The 27,548-nt window shown below is 43.9% G+C and overlaps 1 protein-coding gene across 3 annotated transcripts in view; it reads right to left on the bottom strand.

The window, feature by feature from the left end:
- Positions 1 to 27,302, bottom strand: part of ZYG11B (zyg-11 family member B, cell cycle regulator) — a 117,703-nt gene extending 90,401 nt beyond the window's left edge. For all 3 annotated transcript variants that reach the window (XR_005026316.2, XM_036892876.2, XM_036892877.2), the window contains exon 1: positions 27,093 to 27,302. Coding sequence is in view for 2 of the 3 variants with exons in the window: in XM_036892876.2 (XP_036748771.1) it covers positions 27,093 to 27,122 (30 nt within the window). In the remaining variant the exon portion in view is untranslated. The remainder of the gene's footprint in view (positions 1 to 27,092) is intronic.
- Between the last annotated feature and the right edge of the window lie 246 nt (positions 27,303 to 27,548).

The raw sequence follows: 27,548 nt of genomic DNA, 5'->3' as shown, positions 1-27,548 counted from the left end.
GAACCTGAAGAATCAAAAATTAGCATAAGCACAGCCATCTTAAAAGCTCAAACACTATTGTCTAACCTAGAAAGAGAAAAATTACTAGAACTTTGAAAAACAAGTTAGTCAGCCAGTGTTAATTGAAGTGACCTTTGGTTAGCTAACTTCAATCAGTTAAGCTTATCTTGCTAGAACTACCTTAAACATACCGAAAGTGATTTTATCTAACCAGACCCCCAGGATGTAGCGTCAGCCGAAAATTTATGTGTCTATAGAAAAACACTGTATTGTGACTGTAGAAAATACTGCCCCTTTGAAAATGCTATAAAAACCTCTGACTTTGTGTGTTCGGGGTCCTTGTTGAGACCCGCTGCGCCGGGCTAACACATGGACCCCAGCTAGCTGGCCTCTGAATAAATTCCTCTTGCTTGTTGCATCAAGAGACACCTTCCGTGAGTGATTTGGGGCGGTGTCCTCCTCTGGGAGAATCCAACATTTGGGGGCTCGTCCGGGATCGTGCGCTCACCCCGCTTCACTCCCAAAGCCGTTCTTAAAGAAGAGGTAAGATTAGTGGCACCCTGAGTTGTCTGTGTTCTGTGTTCTGCTTTTCGGTGAGACCGGTCGGAGTTCTGAAAAGGGTACCTTCTGTCTGGCAGCCGTCCCGGTCCCGTAAGGGGTCGCGACTGCGGTTGGTAGACATACTTAGAGCACCGCAGGCTGCAACCCTGGGGGACGCCCCGGGGAGTTTAGAGGGCCAGGGACGCCTGGTGGCCTCCCACCTGTTTTTCCGAAAAAGTGAACCGGATGAGATAGAGTTAGTTTTTGGGCGCCGAGAGTATCAGCCCTCTCATTCCTTCCGGTTCTTGGTCAGAAATCTGAGGAAGACAAAAAGCAGCCACTGTGTGTCTAATCTCTGTGTGTCTCTGTTTTTTGTGTCCTTTACGTGTCTAATAATTGTTATACTGGCAATAGGACAGACAGTGATGACCCCCCTTAGCCTGACATTAGGTCATTGGACAGAAGTGAGAGCAAGGGCGCATGACTTGTCGGTAGAAGTTAAAAAAGGGCTGTGGCAGACTTTCTGTACCTCTGAGTGGCCCACTTTTAACGTTGGATGGCCCCCAGAGAGGACTTTTGACCTCTCCACTCTGCTTGCAGTAAAAGCTGTTGTTTTCCAGAATTCAACTCGGGGACATCCGGATCAGCAGCCCTACATTGTGGTCTGGCAAGAATTAGTAGAAAATCCACCGCCCTCGGTAAAGCCCTGGGTGCGAAAGAAAGCGAACTCTCGAGTCTTATTGGCTCAGGCTCAACCTCAGGGAAAAGGGAAAGGGACCACCAAAATACACCCTGACACTCAAGACTTGCTTATAGTTGATGATCCCCCTCCTTACCCTCCTGCCTCTGCCCTGGCGCCCGAGGCCCCGGCGGCTGAGGCCCCAGTGCCTCCGGTCCCGGCACCTCCGATGCCTCTAGCCTCTGGTACCGAGGCATCGGGGCCAGCCCCGGGACCGGCCCAGAGAACTCAGCGGCGCCGAGGGGCCGCATTGGACCCATCAGGTATTTTTCCCCTCAGGTCTTATGGGGCCCCCATTCTCGGGGAAGAAGGAGACCCGCCTTTCCAACCTCTGCAATACTGGCCATTCTCCTCTGCCGATTTATATAATTAGAAAGCTAACCACCCTCCTTTTTCAGAGGAACCGCAGAGACTAATGAGACTGATAGAGTCCCTGATGTTCTCTCACCAGCCCACTTGAGATGACTGTCAGCAGCTCTTACAAGTACTCTTCACCATGGAAAAAAGAAAAAAGATTCTCCTGGAAGCGCGAAAGAACGTGCCTACAGCTGACAGACGACTGTCGCAACTCCCTCACGATATAGAAAGAGGGTTCCCACTGACCAGACCCAACTGGGACTTTAATTCTCCAGAAGGTAGGGAGCGACTAACCATCTATCGCCAGGCTCTGGTGGCAGGTCTTAGCGGGGCTGCAAGGCGCCCCACCAATTTAGCCAAGGTAAGAGAAGTTAGTCAGGGAGCCACTGAAGCACCCGCAGTGTTCTTAGAACGCCTGATAGAAGCCTTCAGGCGGTATACTCCTTTTGACCCCACTTCTGAAAAACACAGTGCTTCAGTAGCTCTTGCCTTTATTGGGCAATCAGCGCCTGATATTAGAAAGAAGCTTCAGAGACTAGAAGGCTTACAAGATTTGTCGTTGAGAAATTTGGTGAAAGAAGCTGAGAAAGTTTATCATAAGAGAGAGACTGAGGAAGAGAAGGAATTAAAGAAAGAAAAAGAAAGAGAAAGTAAAGAGAAAAAGAGGGATAAGAAGCATAAGAAAAATTTAACAAAAATCTTGGCCGCAGTAGTAGAAGATAAGGGACGCCCGCCCTCTAGTAGTAGAACTAGTAAGGCAGGGCACCTGGGCAACTAGCCTCCTTTAGATAAAGATCAATGTGCATACTGCAAAGAGAAAGGACATTGAGTGAAAGAATGCCCTAAAAAGCCACTGCAGAAGCCTCCAAAAAAAGTGTTGTCTCTGCTAGAAGACGAAGATTAAAGAAGACGGGGCTCGGAACCCCTCCCTGAGCCCAGGGTAACTCTGAAAGTGGAGGGGCAACCCGTTGAGTTCCTAGTAGACACCGGTGCTCAACATTCTGTATTAACTAAAGACAAGGGCCCTCTCTCTGGCAAAAAGTCTTGAGTGATTAGAGCTACAGGCCAGAAACAATATGTATGGACCACCCGAAGAGCAGTAGACTTAGGAGTAAGACGAGTAAGTCACTCGTTCCTCATTATACCGGAATGCCCTACACCCCTGTTAAGAAGAGACATCTTAACCAAAGTAAGAGCCCAAATATCTTTTCAAGCTGAGAAACCTCTAGTGACTAATCAGGAAAATAAGCCTTTAGACTTGAGTATTCTGACCATAAGATTAAAAGACGAATACTGTCTTTTTGTGGAACCAGAGCCCTCCCAAATTAGTCAGGAGTAGCTAGACCGATTCCCAGGAGCCTGGGCGGAGACGGCGGGCATAGAGCTCGCCAAGAACCAGCCCCCTGTAATCATAGAACTAAAAGCTTCAGCCTTGCCAGTGACTGTGAGGCAATATCCAATGAGTAAAGAAGCCAGGGATAGAATTAAGCCACATATCCAGAAGCTTATAGAACAAGGAATATTAGTAAAATGTCAATCCCCATGGAACACCCCCTTGCTGCCTGTAAAAAAAGGCAAGAACGAGAGATTACCGACCAGTACAAGATTTAAGAGAAGTTAACAAAAAGACACAAGACATTCACCCCACCGTGCCAAATCCCTATAACCTACTAAGCTCCCTGGCCCCAAAAAACATCTGGTATTCAGTTTTAGATCTAAAAGATGCTTTCTTTTGTCTGCGCTTGCACCAGAACAGCCAACCGCTGTTTGCCTTTGAGTAGAAAGATCCCACCACAGGAACTACTGGGCAATTGACCTGGACTCGTTTGCCACAAGATTCAAGAACTCGCCCACCCTCTTCAATGAGGCTTTACATCAGGACTTGGCTTTCTACCAAGCTTCAAACCCACAGGTAACTTTGCTGCAATATGTTGATGACTTATTGATAGCCGCTCCCACCCGGGAGACCTGCCAAGAGGCCACTGAAGCCCTTTTGACTGAACTTGCCAAATTAGAGTATAGAGCATCTGCTAAGAAAGCACAGATCTGCCAACAACAAGTGATTTATTTGAGATATTCCCTGAGAAAAAAGAAAAAGTAGCTTACTGAAGCCCGGAAGCAGACTGTGACGCAGATTCCAGTCCCCACTATTTATTTGAGATATTCCCTGAGAAAAAAGAAAAAGTAGCTTACTGAAGCCCAGAAGCAGACTGTGACGCAGATTCCGGTCCCCACTACAGCACGCCAGGTTCGCGAGTTTCTGGAGACAGCGGAGTTTTGTAAATTGTAGATACCCGGATATGCTTCCTTAGCCGCCCCTCTGTACCCCCCTTACCAAGAGGACAGCCCCGTTTGTTTAGAGATCTGAGCAACAACAGGCCTTTGATGATATCAAGAAAGCCCTCCTCTCAGCACCCGCTCTAGCATTGCCAGACGTAACTAAGCCATTTGTCCTTTTCGTGAACGAACGGAGCGGAGTAGCTCAAAGAGTGTTGGCCCAACAATGGGGACCTTAGAAGAGACCTGTGGCCTATCTGTCAAAAAAATTAGACCCCGTGAGTAGTGGGTGGCCTGCCTGCCTGAGAGTAGTAGCAGCTGTGGCCCTCCTAGTTAAAGATTCTGACAAACTAACACTGGGACAAAAACTCACTGTGGTTGCTTCACATGCGTTAGAGAGCATAATCCGGCAACCACCCGAAAGATAGATGTCAAATGCCAGAATAACTCACTACCAGACCTTACTCCTGAATCGTGATCGTGTAGAATTTGCCCCACCCGCCATCCTAAACCCAGCTACTCTGCTCCCCGATTTGAGAAAAGAAGTACTTCATACCTGCCAGGAAATCCTGGCTGAAGAGACGGGGACCCACCAGGACTTACAAGATCAGCCTTTAGAAGGACCAGGACTCCTGACTTGGTATACAGACGGGAGCAGTTACATTATAAATAGTAAGAGAATGGCGGGAGCTGCAGTAGTAAATGATAACCGAATCGTGTGGGCCAGTAGACTTCCAATGGGCACTTCTGCACAGCGAGCAGAGCTCGTCGCTCTGACTCAGGCTCTAAAGATGGCAGAAAGTAAGAGACTTAACGTCTATACCGACAGCCGATACGCTTTTGCCACCGCTCACATACACGGGGCTATTTATAGACAGAGAAGGTTATTGACTTCTGCCGGGAGAGATGTTAAAAACAAACAAGAAATTTTAAATTTGTTAAAAGCCATCCATAGACCTAGAGAAGTGGCAATAATACATTGCCCTGGGCATCAAAAAAGTGACTCTCTAATAGCTCAAAAAAACAGAAAGGCGGACCAAGCTGCAAAACAAGCAGCCCAGGGAATGAATATCTTACCCCTCCAAGTGTACCCAGAGGCCACTTGTATTAAGAGCTTCCAGTATACACCCGAAGACCTCGCTTGTATAAACAAATTGAAGTTTAAAAATTCCCCACCCCACAAGATATACAAGTCTGAAAAAAGGAGAGTTGTCCTGCCCCAGAGAGAGGCAGAAGAATACTTAAAGCAATTGCATCAATTGACACATTTAAGAGCAAAAAACCTAAAGACCTTAGTTCAAGACTCCCCTTATCATGTTATTAAATTAAGAAAACTGGCTGACGAGGTTGTAAGAAATTGTGTTCCTTGCCAATTAGTAAATGTAAGTAAAAATCCAGTAACATCCGGGAAAAGACTTCGAGGGGATCGCCCAGGAGCTTACTGGGAAGTTGACTTCACTGAGATCAAGCCTGCTAAGTATAGATATAAGTACCTTCTAGTTTTCCTAGACACATTTTCAGGATAGACAGAGGCGTTCCCCACCAAAACTGAGACAGCTCAGACAGTGTCTAAAAAAATCCTTGAAGAAATATTTCCCAGGTTTAGAATCCCAAAGGTAATCGGCTCCGACAACGGCCCTGCCTTTGTTGCCCAGGTAAGTCAGGGATTGGCCAAGATTTTGAGGACAGATTAAAAATTGCATTGTGCATACAGGCCCCAGAGCTCAGGACAGGTAGAAAGAATGAATAGAACTCTAAAAGAGACCCTGACTAAATTATCCATAGAGACTGGTTTATATAATTAGTTAGTCCTCCTTCCCTTCGCCTTATTCCGAGTTAGAAACACCCCCAGCCGTTTTAGACTAACACCCTTTGAAATAATGTTTGGAGCCCCAGCTCCACTAAATGCAGCTCACCTCCACGTATCCCCTGAATCTGTGACTAATAAGTTTCTGCTTGAAAGGTTACGGGCTCTGGAAGTTGTGCAGAAAGAAGTGTGGGCCTCTATCCGAGAAGCCTATCGGCCAGAGGACATTTCAGTACCTCACCCGTTCCAAGTGGGAGACTCTGTCTACGTAAGGCGACATCAAACGGAAAATCTTGAGCCCCGGTGGAAAAGACCCTTCATCGTCCTTTTGACCACACCTACAGCTGTGAAAGTAGATAGCATCTCTTCCTGGATACATGCTTCACATCTGAAGAAAGCGCCTCAACCAGACCCGGACTGGCGAGTAATTCGAACTGATAACCCACTTAAGCTTCGCTTGTGTAGAAAGAACCATGCTATTAGTGATTCTGATGCTCTTGCTTCTTCCAACCCTCCAGAACCCCAACCCCCATGAACCCAGGTTGCTGACATGGCAGGTTTTCTCTCAGACAGGAGAGGCAGTGTGGTCTGTTTCTAAGACTGACCCCCTTAAGACCTGGTGGCCGTCCCTGCACCCTGATGTTTGCGCCCTAGTTGCTAGATTAGATACCTGAGACATACCTAATATACCTTAGAGACAAGCCCACCTAATTCGACCACCAGACCACGATTATTCTGCAGCCCAGAGCCAGGTTTCCTATAGAGACAGCGGGTGTAGTTATCCCCGAGCACGCAATAAAGTAAAAACCACTACCTTCTATGTCTGCCCCCGTGACGGACGAACCCACCAACGAGCCCGACAGTGTGGGAGCCTAGAATCCTTTTATTGTAGCTCTTAAGGCTGTGAAACTACGAGTAATGTTTATTAGAACCCCGTGTCCAGTTGAGACCTCCTTAAAGTAGTCCTGAACCACACATCCCCCAACTGTGAGCAGACAGGGCTATGCAACCCCTTAAATATCACGTTCAGTGATAAGGGGCGCCAGTATGATAGATAAGTCACTAGACGACAGTGAAAGCTCAGATACTATAAATCTGAATATGATAAAAGCCTCATATTTACTATCAGGCTCAAAGTTGAGACCCTTCCAGCTGCCCCAGTAAGACCCAACGCTGTCTTGCGGGATCAACCGCGTCTCCCAGCCCCAGCCCCAAAACAGGCCCTAGCCCCACCTATAGACTCTGCCACCACTCCCTCCACTTCCACTCTTGGCCGAGTCACCTCCTTTCCTGGCACCAGACAACGCCTTCTCAACCTCCTTGAAGGGGCTTTTCAGGTCTTAAATACCACCAACCCTAACACTACTGAATCCTGCTGGTTGTGTTTCTCTTCTGGGCCGCCTTATTATGAAAGATTGAGATTATTAGGCAGTTTTAACAGGACAACCCGTCACGAGATCTGTAGCTAGAGAAGCCACAAGAAGCTAACTCTGACTGAAGTAACTAGAAGAAGAAAATGTTTAAGTTCAGTTCCCCCCACCCATAAAGCTTTGTGTAATAAAACCATAGCTGTGACCTCCTCAGGTGAAAATGAGTATCTAGTCCCTCCTCCCGAAAAGTGATAAGCTTGTAACACTGGAGTGACCCCATGTGTCTCTACTTCTGCCTTCAACTCCTCCCGCGATTTCTGTATCATAGTTCAGCTAGTACCCAGGTTGATGTATCATAATAACCTCTCATTCGTAGCTGAATTTAAACCTAGGCATAGATATAAGAGGGAGCCGGTCTCACTGACCTTAGCTGTGTTGTTAAAAATAAGAGTCGCAGCCGGAGTAAGAACAGGGACAGCCGCTATTATCCAAGAGAACCAACATTATGAGAGACTAAAGACAGCTATTGATGAAGACCTAAAAACCATAGAGCAATCCATTACTAAACTTGAAGAATCTCTGACTTCCCTCTCTGAAGTAGTCTTGCAGAACAGACGAGGGCCAGATCTGCTGTTTCTAAAAGAAAGAGGATTGTGTGCAGCTTTAAAGGAAGAATGCTGCTTTTATGCAGACCATTCCGGAATAGTAAGAGATTCAATGTCAAAGCTTAGAGAAAAGCTAGACCAGAGAAAGAGAGAACGAGAAGCCGGCCAAGGGCTATTTGAATCTTAGTTCACTAAGTCCCCGTAGTTTACGACCTTGATATCCACTCTGGCTGGGCCCTTACTCATCTTTGTATTGCTCCTCACTTTAAGACCCTGCATATTAAATCGGCTGATAACTTTTGTTAGAGAAAAAGTGAGTGCCGTTCATGTACTAATGTTGCAGCAACAATATCATTCACTCACCCAACAGGAAGATACAAACATTCCATGATTAGAATGCCCTTAAAGAGAAGTGGGGAAATGTAGAACCTGAAGAATCAAAAATTAGCATAAGCACAGCCATCTTAAAAGCTCAAACACCATTTTCTAACCTAGAAAGAGAAAAATTACTAGAACTTTGAAAAACAAGTTAGTCAGCCAGTGTTAATTGTAGTGACCTTTGGTTAGCTAACCTCAATCAGTTAAGCTTATCTTGCTAAAACCACCCTAAACATACCGAAAGTGATTTTATCTAACCAGACCCCCAGGATGTAGCGTCAGCCGAAAATTTATGTGTTTATAGAAAAACACTGTATTGTGACTGTAGAAAATACTGCCCCTTTGAAAATGCTATAAAAACTTCTGGCTTTGTGTGTTCAGGGTCCTTGTTGAGACCCGCTGCACCGGGCTAACGCATAGATCCCAGCTAGCTGGCCTCTGAATAAATTCCTCTTGCTTCATGCATCAAGAGACGCCTTCCGTTAGTGATTTGAGGCGGTGTCCTCCTCTGAGAGAATCCAACAATACCTCCTCAGAGAAATTCTTGCCTTTACCAACTAGACACACTGGATGCAGAGTAAAAACAAAGCTCCTAACTAAAAAAGTGTAAGAGAGAGGAGGTCGAGTCTGACTTCATTTGTATGATAAGGTAATCCACACAGTTTCAAGTCTAAACAATTTATAGGAAAAATAAAAGGAAAAGTTCTTTTAATTAATCAAAATGGCTTTTATTCAATCTTGCCCAACCCAGCTCTTTAATGCACAGTTCTTATCACTCTCCTAAAAAAATTTCAAAAATTCCATATCTATAGCCACAATTCTCATGCTGGGAGCACCTACAGGGAGTTCTGTTTGTGAGCCCCTGTTATTTATGACTGTATATGTCTCCCCTACTAGACTACAATGCCCTTCTAGTTCAAGGAACATAGTAATACTTTCTTTATATCCCTAATCTCCAGCACAGTCCCTGATATTTACCTGTTTAAAAAAAAAAAAGAGTTCATTATGAAGTCTGTACCTTTTCCACTATCCTATACCATCTCTTAGAACAATTTTTAACTTGGCATTGACATAATGCCAAAACATAGCTTGGGGACTAGCTAGTTGTTACAGTGGCTCAGACATGAGGTGATGATGTTATGAATTAGGGTAGAGGTAATGAATATGGAAAAAAATCAAAAGTGGGAATAATTTGTAGAATTGACAAAATGTGTAAGCAAATAAATAGGAAATAGGTGATTTTTTTCTGACTGTCCAGTATCTAGCACAATGCCTGATACTCTTACTAGACAAGCAAGTGCTCTTTACAGGACTGATCAACATTCATACAGCATACTTTGGACATACATTATTCCATTTAGCCCCACAACAGTCTTGTGGAACTGGTATAAGAGATACCATTTTGTATATAAGGATACTGGAGCTCAGAAACAATAACACACCCAAGTTCATCTAGTTAGAATGTCACAGAACTAAGTCAAGGCATTTAATTCCAATTACCAGGCCCTTTCTCTTATCCCATATAGCACCCTCAGGTGAAGGTGGGAAAAGGGAAAGAGGAAGCTGATGTAAAAATGTTAACTCCAAGATTTGAAGTAGTAGTTAACTAGGGGGAAAAAGTGTATGTGTGCATAGAAAGACAGAGAAAGCACAATAAAGCACATGGGACAAATGATAACATTTGGGGAACTTTGATGAATTCTTTGTATTATAAGTCTCAAACTGTCAAATAAAAAGTTAGGAATTAAAATAAAAGATAAAATAGTGATTAATATTCCCATGATCTCATTGACAAAACTGATAAAAATACTAGGCAAGGGATTACTTCTTCAAGGAAACTTGTTATGGTCACAGAGAATTTATCTGCTTGCTTAGGCAAGTACAGAAAATGAACTAATCTTTGGTAAAGAACTAAGTGCAATATACAGATTTAAATATCACCCTTGGAAAAAAAAAATCACCCCCAAGGGGTGACAACTAAGTCATAAAAATAGATAAACTCTGGGAATTAACAGAAAAGATAACTAAACCCTGTAATTAGCTATCACAAATATAGCAGGCAGAATGACATGGTTCCTGAACAATGGCTGAAAAAATACCCTAGAGCAAATTGGAAAAACGACTCCAGTCTGAAAGAACAAGACAGCCCTTTAAAAACTTCTTTTTGGTTGCTGGGACAAGATAAAACCTTTACATTGTGAATTATTCAAATAAATTTGCCCAGACTGGTCCTGCCAAATACTGCTGGTCAGAGTGTAAATTAGCACAATTCTTCTGGATAAAAAAGATTTAATAACAAACTTAAAAACACCCATACTCTTGAGTCAGTACTTCTTCATCCAAGAATTTACAAAAAAAAACCACAAAGAAACAATCTATTAAGGAATGTGTTTACACACAGAGATTCATCAGTTATTCTGACCAGAAGAAAAAAAATACCCATGCATACAAAAATAGGTAGAAATGGCAAATTACGGTATCTTAACTCTTAGAATATTACACAGCAATGTGTAGGTTTCTAAATAACTTTTAATGCATAGCAAAACACTAAGAATATTAATTTACACCAAAGAAAAACTGTACATGCAGCAGGATTTCAATTAAACATCTATACAGTCATAGGAAATGAAACTGCTTCACAAGTTATTTCATAAGATTGGAAAGCTACCTCTAAATCAAGCAATATGTGGGGGTAAATGTATAAAGAAGAACAAGATCTGAAATTTAAAAAAAGATAGTGGATAACTTGGGGGTGGCAGGAGGTGGCACAGAAGAATGGGGCACAGAGGGAAAAAATTGGCAGTGTTCATGATCTATTAAGTTGGATGCTGGGTTTTTATATGTTTGCTTATTATGTTCCATGGCTTAAATATTTCATATAGTCTTCTGAATATATGAAATTATTAAAAATAGAAAAAAGACAAAAATAAAAATTTGTGGATATTTAAAAAAGGCTGTTTAAATATTATAATATAACCAAAAAACTGTCAATTTTACCAAGAGATTTTGCAGGTCACAGGGTCTATCTTTGAGGAATCTCATACTGACACTCATTAGCTCTTCCAAAACCTTCTTATGGCTTTCTTTTAATTTCCCTTGTAATTATTTTTATTTCTTATACCCTCCTTCAAGTATTTAGTCATCTACATAACACTCAGCTAGATGTATTTTTAATCACTTCCCCCATGACTTAGTTATCTATTTTGTTGGTTGGTTTGTTTTATATATTTAAAAGCTTCATTTCAGCTCTACCACTTACTAAACCATACAGCTTCAGGCAAAGTACTTTAACTCCCTGCAGCTCAGTTTCAAGATCTGTAAAATGCAGACACTAACAGTACCTACAACATAGGCCTGTCATCAGAATTAAATAAATTCTAAGTGCAAGACACTTAGAACAGTAGCCTATATTAACTACTCAATAAATGTTAGCTATTATTAGAGAATATAAATTCCATAACTAACACTGTTTTCTCACTGTTGTATTCCCAGCTTAAAATAATGCCGACCACATGACTGGCTCTAAATGTTTATCAAATGAAAATGAACCACAAATTTACTGTTAAATGTATTAAAATACTTAGTTGCCCTTAGAGAAAGAGACTATATGTCTGTTAGGCTGGAGGAAGGAAAAACAAGGACATGAAAACAGAACAGAGAGATACATAAAAGGAGAGCAGACCAGACCCCAAGGTACGTGCCTTATATGGAAAGGGGACAGCTCTTCCTGACTTCCATCCTTCTGATGTGCCAACTAAGACCCAGATGTCAGCCTCCTCCCTCTTGGAAAGAAAAAATGTTTCTAGCTGTCTATCATGTCACCTTTAGCCAATCATACCTCTCCATGCCCCCTAGGATAGCTTGCCCACTCCTCCCCCTCTGAACCCCATATAAGCCCCCACCTCCATGACCAGGAATGACTTCTCCAGCCTCTATTTACGTAGACTGGTGAACCTCGCCCAGAAATTGCGCTCAAATAAACTGCCTGGCCCTTCGTTGCCTCTCATCACCTGCTTATTTCAGTTAGAATTTATCTTACATTTGGTGCCGAAACCCAGGAAGGAGTGTGAGTGCAGGGCCCTGATCGGCCATCGGCGGCCCTGCCCCCTCCTTCCCCGACCCAAGACCTCAGCCTGTTCTCCACTGCATGGACTATTTTCCGGTGAGTCCCTCAGTTTCCCCCAGTCTGTTTCCCTTCCTAACTCCATTTCACCTAGTCTGTCTGAAATCGTAGCTACATCCAGGTTGGGGCATCCAGCCCATCCACTGCAGGAATCCGGGATACCCACCCCTGGCCCTGTGGTGTGGGAGACATCCCTCACCCAGGCTTCCAGGCCGTCTCCGCTGACTTGGCGTGGTTGGAACGCTGGGCGCTCCTCTCAGCGGGATTACTTGGGGAGTGGCGCAGAATGGGGAACCAGCCCTCAAAAGCAGAGGCTCAGACCCCGTTGCGGTGTCTCATTTCTAATTTGGCTACTCTATATTTGTCCCGGGAAGTTCGCAAATGGAAGCTAGTCTTCCTTTGCTCTCAAGCCTGGCCTCAGTATCCCTTGAACAACCAGTCTCGCTAGCCCCCTGAGGGAACTTTCAATTTTAGCCTCCTCACTGACTTGACTAATTATTGCCACCGGAGTGGAAAGTGGAGTGAAATCCCATATGTGCAGGCCTTTTGGACTTTGTGCACCCACCCAGATCTATGTGTTAAGTGTACTCCTTCCCAAGTTTTGTTAGCTCAGGCCTCTGCCAAGGACCACCAATCTCTACCACTCCTATTACTGGGAGGCTCTTCTCTGACGGACTCAGCAGAGGATCTCGGCTACCCCTCTTCCTGCTCCTCCAGGCCCACCGTGGGGGCCAGATCCCTTCCTCAATGTTCATGTCCTCACCCCTCCTCCTCTATCTCTCTCTACACCACCTTGTTCCCATTCTCTTCCGGTTTCTCCACCATCTTGTTCCCCTTCTCTTCCGGCTTCTCCACCACCTCATTGCCCTTCTCTTCCAGTTTCTCTCCCATCTTGTTCCCTTCTCTTCCAGTTTCTCCACCACCTCGTTCTCCTTCCCTTCTGGTTTCTCCACCATCTTGTTCCTCTTCTCTTCCAGTCATGCCGCCATCTTGCTCCACAGGTGCCGACTCCACTTCAGAAAAAACGGATAAAACTCCCCCATATCCTGGTCCCCTGCCTTCAAGTTCCACATTGATTCCCAGGTTGTTCCCCCATTGCCAGTGTCACCTCCTCTGTCCCCTCCTTCAAACCCACCGCCGTCCTACTTGCCGCGGCTGGCGCCCAAATGGTCTAGCCCTCCTGTAACCTGCTCTAAGTCACAGCGGTCTCGGGCTCATGTGATAGCTCCTCTGAGAGAGGTAGCAGGAGCTGAAGGGGTAGTGCAGGTTCACGTTCCCTCTTCCCTGGCAGACTTGTCCCAAGTGGAACAGTGATTGGGGTCCTTTTCCTCCAACCCTGTAATGTTCGCTAAACAGTTTAAATATCTCACTCGAGCTTACAAGCTCACCTGGCATGACGTACATGTAGTCCTCCAATCCACTCTAACCCCGGAGGAATATGACTGTGTCACAGCGGTGGCACAGCACTGTGCCAATGAGGCCCATGCCACAGATGAATGGGAACCTATGGGCAGGGAAGCTGTTCCTCTACAGGAACCCCTGTGAGATTATAATTCTCCCTCGGGAGAAGCATGCCGAGATTGCATGGTTCGCTACTTGTTGGCAGATATGAGCTCAACCACCCAAAAGGTCATCAATTATGATAAGCTTAGGGAGATTACTCAGAGGCCTGATGAGAACCCATCAGAATTCCTCAAGTGCCTCAAGGAAACCCTAGAGACTTTTACTAAGATTGACCCGGCCTCAGCATTGGGTTCCTCTCTCCTGGCCATGCATTTTATAACTCAGTCAGCTCCCGACATCAGGCACAAGCTTAAAAAGGCTGAGGATGGTCCCCAGACCCCTCTAGGAGACCTGGTAGATATGGCATTTAAAGTTTTTCATGCCCGAGAGGACGAGAGCAAGAAGAGGTCAGCTGCCCGAATGGCAGAACAGACTCGTGCCATAACAGCTGCTCTGCAGCTGGCTCATGGAGATCGTCGGGGTGTCCCTGAAGATCGACTCGAACCTCCGGGCCCTTGCTTTTGGTGCAGCAAAGAAGGGCTTTGGGCACGGAAGTGCCCCAACCCACGCAAACCAACCAAACCATGCCCTACCTGCGGTAAGCGAGGTCATTGGAAAATGGACTGTCCACTAGGGGGTAGTCCTCCTCTGGCGGCAGAGCCCTGCGGGAGGTGACGCCCTCGAAAGCTACCCCTCAAACCTGCTGGGCATCCTCGAAAATTGAAGATGCCTGGACTCGGACACCCTGATCACCCTCACCAAGCCAGGGCCAAGCTGTGGGTAGCGGGTAAGCCCATCTCCTTCTTGGTAGACACGGGAGCTACCTACTCTGTTCTCCCCTCCTTTAAAGGGCTTTTATACCCTGCCAGAATCTCCAGAGTTGGGGTCATGGGAATCCTCCCCAAGCCTTTAGAGATGGGCCCAGTAACCTGCACTTTTCAAGGCATCCCGTTTACCCATTCCTTTCTGGTCATGCCTTCCTGTCCTACCCCTCTGTTAGGAGGGGATTTGCTCTATAAGTTAAGAGCCTCTATTTCCCTCCCACCTTTTGAATGCTTAAGTTCCCTCATTGCTTTAGTCAGCGAAGGAGAGTTGGACGACAGGGACCTGAGTCTCCTAACTCCCTGGACTGCTGTCAATCCAGTTGTGTGAGACATCTCCACCCCTGTGATGGCAACCCACCACACCCTGGTTTTAATATGCCTTAAAGACCCATCCCGCTTCCCTTCTCAGCCTCAATTTCCTATTTCACAGGCTCACTGAAGGGGACTACAGCCTATTATTAATTGTCTACTCTCGCAGGGGCTTTTAATACCGACTAACTCTCCATGCAATACTCCCATCTTGCTGGTAAAAAAGCCTTCTGGAGCGTATTGCCTCATTCAGGACCTCCGAATAATTAACGAAGCTGTTATTCCCTTACACCCAGTAGTGCCTAACCCATATACTCTTTTGTCTCAGGTCCCTTCCAGTACCTCTCATTTTACTGTACTGGACGTTAAAGATGCCTTTTTCACTATACCTATGCACTCAGACTCACAGCTGCTATTTGCCTTCATGTGGGAGGACCCTGACACCTGTCGATCTAGACAATTGACCTGGACAGGTCTACCTCAAAGTTTTAGAGATAGCCCCCATCTTTTTGGACAGGCCCTGGCAGAAGACCTCTCACGACATTCAACGGGCGAAAGTACTCTCCTCCAATACGTAGATGATCTTTTACTTTGCAGCCCCTCACAGGAGGCCTCAGTTCTGGACATCACATTTCTTCTTAATTTCCTGGAAGACATGGGATACAGGGTATCCCCTGCCAAAGCACAGCTGTCTCTACACCAGGTTACATACCTCAGGCTAACTCTAACTCCCACCACTAAAGCCCTAACGGCTGTGATTAAAGCTCTCTTGCCACCTACTTCAAGACCCGAAATACTATCCTTTCTAAGATCGGTAGGGTTTTTCACACACTGGGTGCCTAACTTTGCCCTTCTGGCCAGGCCGTTCTATGCGGCTGCCACAGAGACTCCTACTGGGCCACTAACTTCACCCACTGAGGTGGCTTCTGCTTTCAATCAGTTGTGGGATGCGTTGCTCTCATCCCCCCCGTTGATGCTCCCTGACTTAACTAAGTATTCATCCTATATACAGCAGAGAGGGCAGGAGTGGCAACCGGAGTGCTGGTACAGCCAGTGGGGCCAGGGTACCGTCCCGTTGCCTTTCTCTTCAAACAGTTGGACACCACCACCAGGGGTGGCAGCCTTGCCTCCAAGCCATGGCAGCTGTGAGAAGTCTAGCCCGAGAAGCCCTAAAATTAACTCTCCAACAGCCCATTACTGTGTATTCCTCACATCGGTTACAAGATCTTTTGAGTCATAAATCCCTGGCCTCCTTGAGTCCTTCAAGGGTACAGGAATTCCATCTTCTGTTCATTGAACATCCACAGGTAACCCTACAAGTCTCTCCACCCCTTAACCTAGCCTTCTTGCTTCCCGTCAGCGATCAGGTAGATCAGCCCACTCATTCCTGTGTAGAGATTGTAGAGGCTCTTTGAAAACCTAGAGAAGGCCTACAAGATGTGCCCCTTGAAGATCCTGACTAGACTTTTTTCGTAGACGGAAGCTCAGTGAAGGAGAGTGACAGGGTGTGAAGGGCGGCCTATGCAGTGGTGACTCTGTCACAGGTGATAGAAGCAAACCTACTCCCATCTGAGACCACCTCTCAGAAAGCCGAATTAGTAGCTCTTACCCGGGCATTACAGCTGGCAGCTGGGAAGAAGGCCACAATTCATAATGACTCTAAATATGCCTTCCTAATTACACACACTCATGCTGCAATTTAGAAGGAAAGGGGCTTCCTTACCACTAAGGAAACCCCAATCATCAACAGCAGGGCTATCAGCCACCTGCTACAGGCCCTACAGGACCCCAAAGAAGTGGCCATCGTGCATTGTAAGAGACATCAAACTAGAAACGATCCAGTAACCAGAAGTAATGCGTTGGCAGACACCACGGCCCGACAGTTAACATCCGGGTCTAGCCAACCCTCTGTGCTGTTTCTTTCCCCCTCTCTATTGCCCCAATACCCCAATGACAAACGGCAACTGCTTCTACATCAAGGGAGGACGTCGAGAGATCAGGGATAGATATACCTCGGGGGACAAATTGCCCTCCCCCAAGCCCAAGGCAAAGATATCATATCCAAAATTCATCAGTTTCTACACATTGGGCCAGAAGCCATGCACCGGTTTCTCTCCCCCATATTTGCCCCTTATAGTCTCTGCAAGGCCATAGATCAGGTGCACCAGACTTGCACTACTTGTCATAGCGTCTCATCTCAAGGTGCTCTGAAGACCCGGATGGCCCTCCACCAGATGAGAGGAACAATCCCCAAACAGGACTGGCAGGTCGATTTCACCCATATGCCTAAGCATAAAAAGCTCCGGTATTTACTAGTTCTGGTTGATACCTTTCCAGAGTAGACTGAAGCCTTCCCCACCAGCCAAGAAACAGCTTCAGTAGTGGCACAGACATTAGTGGCGCATATCATCTCCCATTTTGGCCTGCCAACCTTGCTACAGTCAGACAAAGGGCCTGCTTTCATCTCTTGGGTCACTCAGCTAACAGCCAAAGCTCTCAATATCACCTGGAACCTCCATATACCCTATCACCCCCAATTGTCAGGTAAAGTTGAAAGAGCTAACAGTCTCCTAAAGGACCAACTAACTAAGCTGTCTCTAGAGGTAAAGCTCTTGTGGCCCAATCTTCTCCCCATCACTCTCGCTTGGCTGCATGCTGCCCCCCAGGGACGAGCTGGACTAAGCGCATTTGAGCTAATGTATGGCAGGCCCTTCTCACTGAACACAGGCCTGCCCGCTACCTGTCCTCCTTTAGCCTCCTACCTTCCTTACTTTACACTGTTGAGACATCTTCTCAGAGAACATGCAGACCAGCTCCTACCCCAACCTACATCATCCAACAACTCAGGAGACACAGCGATTCTTCAGCCAGGAGACAAGGTACTTCTAAGAGAACTCCAGCCAAAATCCCTCCAACCCCGCTGGACAGGGCCTTATACAGTAATCCTCACTATGCCCTCAGCAGTCAAACTACATGGGCATTCTTCCTGGTATCACCTTTCTAAGCTCAAGCAGGCGCCCAGACACGATGATTGGGTGTCTTGTGAAGTGGGTCCTCTTAAGCTGCAGGTTAATCATGTGAAGTGCAACCAGCCAGATGAATAGCCTGGTAGCCTCCAGGCAGAGTTACTCTGCATAGAAGTTTAAGCTCCAACTAACTCTTTCTCACTGAACCAAAGCCCGAGAAGTAGGCTCCCAAAGTTGCCCACGTGTGAGTTGTCAGGCACCTATTCAAATACCAGTACACACAGATATCTTAAACACTTTCTCAAACCCTACACTGTGCTTTCCGTATGACCAAATCTCTCATACATGTATTTTCCAGTCCAACATGTATGAGAGATGTCATCCTGAATTAGACACATGTAGAGTTCATGCAGTAGAAGATACAGTAAGAAGAGTCTCTGACAACATGTTCTTCAGAATACAAGATAGGCTATACATTACCATTAGTGACCCATGAGATCCACGCTGAGAAAAAGGAGTACAGGGCAAGCTATATGATAGTTACCAAGCTTCCCCACAGGGCACAATATACATCAAGAGAGAATAGACCACTGTAAATCCCACTCTCACAGAGGTCCTAAACACCCAAGTCCAGATAGCTAGTAACATCCTACAAACAGAACAGGCACTAAAACTGAGAATTCAGTTGGACCCATACCCCCGTTCCCTACAACCAGCTACAGCGCCCCCATCATAGGCCAGAATCATCGGGGAAACAGAGCAGTTTCTTAACACTTCACACATCCTAAGAAACGCGTCCAATTGCTTCCTCTGTGCTTCCCTCCAACACCCCCCGGTAGTGGCAGTTCCCATCAGTTTCTTTCAGACTATACCAGTAAATTCTCATGAGAAAGACTGCAGCCTTCTCCTAGGTGAAATACCAGTGTGGAAGATGAGCCTTAAGCCCAAAACTCAATGTAGACCCAAGACCACAGAGAAACAGCGCAAGAAAGCATCTTCCTCTCTAACTTGCTACTTGACCCAACGCTCCAACATCTCGGAGCTACCAATAAGAAACCAATGCCGGTGATGGGTGACAGTAGACACTCTAATTTCTCTTCAAGGGGGCAGGTTCTTCTGGTGCAATAATATACTTACCCAATGCATCAACACCACCACAGTAAGACCCTGCTTTTCAGTGATGCTAGTGGCCTAACTAACATTGTACAGCAATCCTGAGGTAAGACAGGCACTAGACGAATAGTCTATATATCAAAACACTAGACAAAAGAGGGCAGTTTTTCTACCTGTGTTAGTAGGAGTGAGCCTAGTTACCACAGTAGCTGCAGCTGCCACAGGGGCAGGAGCGTTAAGCCATAGCTTAGTCAGCTCTCAGGGTCTAGCAAGTCAATTGGCGGCATTAGATGACAGAGTGAGCCTAACCCTGGGAGAAACCTCGACCTCCCTCATCTCCCTCCAGCGACAACTTACCTCCCTTGCCCAGGTCACCCTTCAAAATCGGCAGGCCTTAGATCTGCTTACCACAGAAAATGGCAGAACCTGTATTTTCTTGCAGGAAGAATGCTGCTACTATATCAATGAGTCTGGGGTCGTAAAATAAAGCGTAAAAAAACTACAAAAACTACAAAGAGACATCCACAAAGAATGAGTACCTGAAAGCAACTCTTATAGGTAGCTTTAGTCCCCCATAATAGCCTGGCTAATGCCCTTACTAGGCCCCTTAATAACAGTTTGTAGTTTACTCTTAGTTGCCCCTTATATCCTCAAGTTCCTCCAACAGCAGCTAACCCAGATGACCCGAGTTGCCACCAACCAGATGTTACTTCACCATTATACACCTCTTCCCACTGAACCCTCTCCTTTGGCCTAATACCAGCCTCAAACCCCCACAACGCCCCTTGTCAGCCGGAAGTAGCCAGATCGAGTAGTCACCCATTATGAACAAAAGGCTGGAATGTTAGGCTGGAGGAAGGAAAAACAAGGACATGAAAACAGAACAGAGAGATACCATAAAAGGAGAACAGGCCAGACCCCAAGGTCCATGCCTTATATGGAAAGAGGACAGCTCTTCCTGAATTCCATCCTTCTGATGTGCCAACTAAGACCCAGATGTCAGCCTCCTACCTCTTGGAAAGAAAAAAAGTTTCTAGTTGTCTATCATGTCACCTTTAGCCAATCATACCTCTCCACGCTCCCTAGGATAGCTTGCCCACTCCTCCCCCTCCTAACCCTGTATAAGCCCCCACCTCCCTGACCAGGCATGACTTCTCCAGCCTCTATTTACGTAGACTGGTGAACCTCGCCCAGAAATTGCGCTCAAATAAACTGCCTGGCCCTTCGTTGCCTCTCATCGCCTGCTTATTTCAGCTAGAATTTATCTCACAATGTCCAGAGATAATAGATAATATTAAGTTCCAAATCTAGCCGAGAGATTAAAGAATGGGATTGAGAGGCATACAACTGTCATTTGAGTTCACAGATAGAAAAAATTTCAGATATTGGACAATCTTTGACTATTAATTTTAGTAGTTCTCCATGGAAAAATCTCTTTAGTTTAAGGTTTTTTTCTTCTTGTATTTTCTACTACTGATTCAACCAAGTCAGACTTTCAAGAATAAAAATCTAACAGAAACTTAGATATGACCTAATCCTTTTACCTTCTCCTTCCCCAAACACAATCATTTTAAAAATGAGGAAGGTCAAAAAGTTATTACCAAGGACACAGATACATTATGCTCAAGGGTACAGATAAATTGAACTATTTGGCATGGACTGTGGAGAGTTATTTTTCTTTTTTAAAAATCACCAAGTATTATTCAGAAATCCCTAAATGCCAAATAAAAATGCAGGTAAATTCAGCTTTTTGCAACTATCACCTCAAGGCCTGCCACTGTGGCAAACGTCTATGTGCTAAAGGGCAAGGAGCTAGAGTTCTATCTAAAAAAGAGCAAGGCCTCAAAGGGTAAATAAGTCACCTTCCCTTCCATCTTAGCTCATGTAATAAAGCCAATCTAAGAAACAAAACAAAAATTCAGGTCAGTAATCACTGAGCAGATAAGCAGATCATAGGAATCACTAACTCAAAGATATTTTAAAATTATTTTCCTCTTAACTACTAGCATGAGTTTTGAAATATAATATGGTAAACAGAGAAGCTGAGTTAATAATGGAAAGAGCACTGGGCTTGCAATCAGTCCTGGCTCTGTACTTACTAGCTGTGCGACCTGAGGAAAATTAATTAACTTCTCAGTTTTCTTATCTGTAAAACTGATACTAAACCCCTATCTTGACTACCTCACAAAATGGTGGTGAGCAATAAATGGGATACACGTGAAAATGCCTTTAAAACACTGAAGTACAATGCAAATACTAACATAACCGAATGAAGGGTTTCTGGTGTGAAAAGTTGGATAATACATTCATGGAGGTAAGAGCTCAAGTTTACACAAAATTTAAACCTGTAAAAGCATCTTGCCCTGGTCCCATAATATTATAGCTATTAGAATGTATACTCTATATAAGACCTTTAGCTTTCTAGAACCTTACACACTTTTTAAGAGGTGGAAGGGATCAGAGAGCAGATTTAATACAACCTTTTCATTTCAGAGATTTAAAAACGGAGGCATAGAGAGGTGAAATGATTTGCCAAAGGTTCTAAGGACTATGAAAAGAAAGTAACTGACATTACTTTACCAAGATCATTCAAAAAATTTTAATGCCCTTAGAAAAGGAGAATATGACATAGAACAGGCATTAAGATGCTGCAGAGCTAAGAAAAATTTTTATACAAAGGAAAACTGGAGAGAGGAAAAAACAAAGAGAAAACAGAAGATCTTTATATAGAGCTAACAAAATGTTTAATTAATCACCCTTCTAGATTGAACAGTAACTGACGCTTTACTATCTGTGTTTAAGTTAGTCTACTCTCTGGAAGAACACCTCTACAAATTATAGACAAGTAATTTCTCAAGTGTTTATACAAAGGGATTTTTTGCAATTCATCTTAAGATCGCCTGTCTTCTTCCCCAACTCTTCCTACTGAACTTTTCTGGATAGAAACATTTATCCTAGGTCAAAAGTACCACTTAAGGTAGTAAGAGAAACTATCTGATCCAATATTTCTTCCCCATTAAACATTAGTTTTCTATTTTAATTATTGGCATTAAGAATGATTTTTATTCCATTGCAAATAATAACTTTCTGCCACTTATTGGTTAAATGTGTTTTTAAGGGTTAGCTTTAGAACCTATGAAAAAAGTAGTGTTCCAACCAGCATTTCCCAATTCATGGATGGCTCATGTCATTAAATTCAATCTTGATGTCTATTTCAATTTATATATTTTTGACCATTTAATAAAACAATTATTTAAATTTTCCTCTTTTAAAAAGTTTGAGAGTATCCAAAAATCTACTGAACATATGTCAATTAGTGGAAATTAGGAGACTGGCTTATGATGATATTATAATCTCTCAATTGTTACAATTTCATCTAAACACTGAACATCACAGTAGTTTTATTTTTATTATTATAATAAACTGTTGGTTAAAGACAGGAAACATAAGCTAATAGACAATGAAATAAGGCTAAATGAGTGCATTTATCTGATCAGGATTCCTAAATAGTACATCAAGATATCTCAGTATTTTTTTAAGCATTAAAAAAAGAGAAATGTGGTGGTACTTGTATCCAATTTGGCTTTTCAGTGATTAGAAATAAACTATCCATACTTCCTATGTTTTATTTGTGGAGAAAAGCTTGCAAGTAGCAGCATGGAACCATTTCTTTAGTCAATTTAGAAATAAAATAGGACAATAATAAAATCTGTTGATTTTTTAAGTACAAATTGCAAGAATTCCAAATTTAAGGTTAAAAACTTGGTTCTTATCAATTGTGATGCCCTAAACATAATGTCAACCTACATTGTAACATCTATTCACCTTAAAATACCACAAAAATGTTTTATCTTATGTTAATGTGTCATTTGGTAAGCAGGGAAAAGGCTGCAATTTGATTTAATGTATTTTGTTCAATGTATTATAAATGAACTCTATATGTAATTTTAAAATAAAATATATCTTACTTAAAATCACTCCTTTTTCATACCACACAAAAACTATTTTAAAAAATTAAGGTTAAGAAATGCTGATTTTCTGTATATGACCTACACACGACCTTTGAAAGACCTACTACTTGTAAATAAAGGACTTTGGTATTGCAAATTTACTTTGTTTTAGTAATCTCCTAAATCCCGAAAGGCAGCATGTATGAAAACTGGGTCCCAGTGAACAAAACTGCAAAGCTGTTAGTGATTCCATACTGGTTCTACAACTCCATAGTAAATGCCTCTACAGAACATTCACTTAGCCAAAAAGTGGTGTGCCAAATCTTCATACTTCATTCCCCTATATTCTCCTTCCTTCAGTTTAAATCCCCACCACCATAACAAAGTTAGGGTGCAAGTTCACACACTTACCTTCAACCAGACTAGTGCAACAGCTCTTCCCACTCCACACTGTATTTCATATTGATTTATCTGTCGATTATGGTATTTCTTTAAACAAAAAAAAATCTTTCAAAGTACTCAGGGTTTTAACAATGAGGTCAAAACTCCTGAGCCTATGATTCAAGGTCCTTCCAGATTTGAACCTTGGCCTATCTAGTCTCATCTACTACTCTACTCTCAATGCTAGGGGTCACATATTTCCCAGACTACACCATACCTGCTTCTGTTTCAGCTACTATGCTCCAGCTGGAACCTTTGCCAAGAATGGTTTTCCTTCCTAAACTCTTACCCAATAAAACCCCAATTGTTAAAACACCCCAATTCAAATGTCCTCTTCTCAACACAGCTTCCCTGACTTTCTGATCAACTCCAAAGTCACTCATTCATTCAACAAATATTTATTGAACACTTATTGTGTACCAGGCACCATATAAATGTTATAGATACAATGAGCCAAACAAACATGGTATCTACTTTCATAGAGCTAGTACTTATCTCATTGGGTTGCTATGAGGATTAAATAAGATAAAATATGCAAAGCACTTAAACCAAGGCCTGCCTATACATCGTCACGTTCAATAAATATTACCTATTAGTGTTACTGCCTAATCATACTATCTAAAATAATGGTCACACACACATATATGTATAATTTTGTATCTTACCTGGATTTATTTCTTCTTGGTATTTAATACTACTTCTCATTACATATTTATTTGCTTATTGTCTACCCTCCCCACCAGGGACCATATCTTTTTTTTAACCTGTACTTTTTTAACCCAGTGCCTAGAACATCACCTGGTCCTTACTAGATGGTCAAAAACCACCTCTGTATCAGTGATTTTTATGGTCTGAGGGTAGTCATACATTAACCAAATAATCAGAGCAAAAAATATAAAATTACAGTTGATATGTATTCTATGAAAGAGGATTATAGAATAGAAGGGTGTGACCTTGGTAGGCAAGGGAAACTTAGGAGTTCCCCGAGTTCTTTGAGCTGAGAACTCCAGGATATGCAATGTTAAGCAGGCAAGAGAGAGCACGACCACAGGTCATTCACATGTGCCATTCCCTCTTCCTGGTTTTCCACAACTCCTATAATTTAATCCTTCAGTTTTCTTCCTGAAAGTAAGATCCTCCGGGAAGCCAGACTATCCCATACATGATCCCACAACTTTTCCTTTCTTAGCACTCTTCACATTTAAAATTACTCTTACTGTGATGTGTGTTGTATACACACACAGATACAAAAAGGGACCACATCCATTTTATTAATTGTAGAATCCCCAATGTCAACATAGTCATTTGCACTAAAAAAAAAAAAGTTAGATGAATAAAAAGTAAGGACTATATTTTAGACCAGTGGTTGTCAAAGTGTGGTTCACAGACCAGAAATATCAGCACAACATGGATACTGGTTTGGAATGGAAACTCTCAGACCCTGCTTCCTACCTAATAAATCTCTCTGGAAGTGGTGGCCCACAAGCCCTCCAGATGATTCTGATTCATGGTAAAGTTTGAGACCCCCTGTCTTAGACACTGCAACTATTCAAAACACAATGTAACAGTGGAAGTTCTGAAAAATATAAAATACAAAGCTTTACAATAATGCTCAACTCTATTGAATGCCTATAACACATATATTGCACAAGGAAATAAAAAAAGTAGTCTCTACAGATAATTCTCAGCTCATAATAAGCTAATATTTTGTCTTCTCATTTCTTCCATACATACACTCTTATTCTGTGTGTTTTAACAAGTAAGGAAAAATCAAGTTAGTTGGAGGCAAAGACTAACCCATAATCATGCCTAATACAGCTTTCTAGTCTCATTTCCTAATATTTCCTAATATGCATCCTCATTCCCACATCTCTCCATGCTATACAAAGGTAATTCTGTTATATACAATATGGAATTACTTTCTACTAACATTCTCAAGGAAGTATTCATCCCCTTTCCAAAACAATCTACTGAAATCCTATTCATCTTTCAGACCCAATTCAAATGATACCCTTGGATCCTAAATACCCAAAAAGGAATTCCTAACTTCTCCCTCTGTACTCATTCATTCATTCTCAAGGGGAGAGCAAACACTTTCAAAAATCTAGCAATTGGGTGTCTTAGGTAGGAACATCTCTTTACTCTGCAGAGATCATTACATCTCACTAAATTTCCTTTTGCACCAAAAATAAGATTCTCAAACTCACTCTTTCTGTGTAGTCCAACAGTTGTGTCAAATTTCAGTTTAATATTATACTAGTTAGATAGGAAAATGAGACCATATGCGGCCTGGGTACTGGGAATAACAGAAATAAGTAAGGCACAATTGGTGCCTAGACCTCATGTTTCAGGGGAAGAAGAAGGAGGTTAACACACAATGACAGTGTGATGGATTGTAAATGTGAAGGGTTGTTATAGAGGCAGACACAGGAGACTGACAGCTTAAAAATGTAGTCAGTGAATTAGGGAAAGTTCACAGTTTAAGTGATTTTATAGTAAGTCACTTTTTCCTAAAAGTCAGTTGGGGGAAAATGAAAATTTATTAACCTCCTAGGAGAACATGATTTCCAGGACTTAGTTTTGACAAGAATGTGTTATTCCTTCAAGAGACCAAAATTTAGATTGCAGATTGCTGCATGTGATGGAGCAACGTGTTCATTAAACATACTGCAAACCATGTGCAACCCAACTCAATGAAAAACCAATTGAAACCTCAATCTATCTTGAAACAGGAAGAAGGAAATTTGCAAATTTAAGGGTCTCCCAACTAAAGGCAGAGAGATCAAAACAAATGAAGGTATTAGAAGGTATTGAAGAGACTATCACAGTCTGACCACCAAGATGATTTTCAGTTATGAGACACCCTGGTTTATGCCTCCAAACAAAAACAAACCATTGGTTCTGAGTAATGGTCAAGCCTGTAATACATATTTGTAAATTTCCGAAACTCTACCTCCACATTAAAAGATGCTCAGAATAAAAATACATTTCAAAACATTTTCAGTAATTTCTGTCAAAAGGTCACAGTATGTATACAGGCCCTCACCCCATCACTCCAAAACACACTATAACTCAGGTTTTGCAATGACACTAGGTAATAAGGCTTCTGGGCTCTCTGCAATACCTCCACTCTCCCCTTTCCCCTCTACAGAAAAAAAAAGAAGAAAAAAGCCTACGATTCCCCATCGGCCCTCCCTACAGCTCCTGGGAAGCAATGCCCTCAAATTGTTCCTGCTTAGACCCCTGAAGCCCGTAGAAGGAAATGGGGACAGCCGTGAGAGCGGGGGAGAGAGGACATCCGATAAAGGGGGGAGAGGAAATGTGGGGGGTAGAGGACGAGGGGAATAAAGGACACGGAGAGAAGGGGGCAGTGAAGATAAAATGGTGAAAGGGGATAAGGAGCTAGAGCAAAGAGCAGGAGCGAAAAATAGGGAGGAAAACGAGGGAACGAGTAGAGATTCCAAAAGAAAGAAAGGGGCAGAATGGTAGGGGAGAAAAGGAAGGTCGGGTTAAAGGACGGGAAGAGGGCGGCAAAGGGGAACGTGAAAGAAGCTGTCACTTAAATGACCAAAAAAAGGATGTCACCGGGGAGGTGACAGATTAAGGGGGAGAGTGTCACCCCAGCAGGTGGCGAGGGAACACGGCGAACGAGGAGCGGGTCAATAAAGAGGCGGTAACAGGGGGTTAGGTAAAGGCAGGGTGCAGAGGGGGCATCGGAGCTAGGGAGCGGCAGGCCCGTGGGAGCTAGGGTGGCGGGCGGCCGCGGCTCAGGCAGGCCTCGCTCCCTCACCATGGCTGAGCCGGTCTGGTCCTCGGGCATGCAGCCTCCGTCCTGGGTTCGGCGGCGGGCCGGGCCTGAGCCCGCCCCCAGGCTGAGCGGGCGCGGGGGCTCCAGGAGGCTCCGGCGAGCAGCGGCTCCGGGCTTGGCCCAGGCCTCAACCTCCTCCCCTCAGAAGCTGGAAGTGCACCAGCCGCAACCGCAGCCCCACCGGGAGTGCAGACTCCGCCCTCATTAGGCCCCGCCCCCACTCGCGAGTCAGCACTCGGCCCCGCCTCCGCTATCACTGCGCAGCCGCAGCCGAGGAGTGTCTACCCGGCATGGACCTCTGGATTCTCCGCTTGCCAACCCCTTAAAGGAGACACATCCCCTCAAATCCTATCTTCCCTTTAAAAATGAGAGGTTTAAATATTACGTCATAACAGGAGCTTAGAGCACTCACTCCTTTCAGTAACCTATAGACCCCTT

Source organism: Manis pentadactyla, chromosome 4 (genome assembly GCF_030020395.1).
Source record: "Manis pentadactyla isolate mManPen7 chromosome 4, mManPen7.hap1, whole genome shotgun sequence".
NCBI lineage: Eukaryota > Metazoa > Chordata > Mammalia > Pholidota > Manidae > Manis > Manis pentadactyla.
The sequence above is the reverse complement of the archived record's forward strand: the minus strand, read 5'-3'. Positions and strand labels throughout refer to the sequence as shown.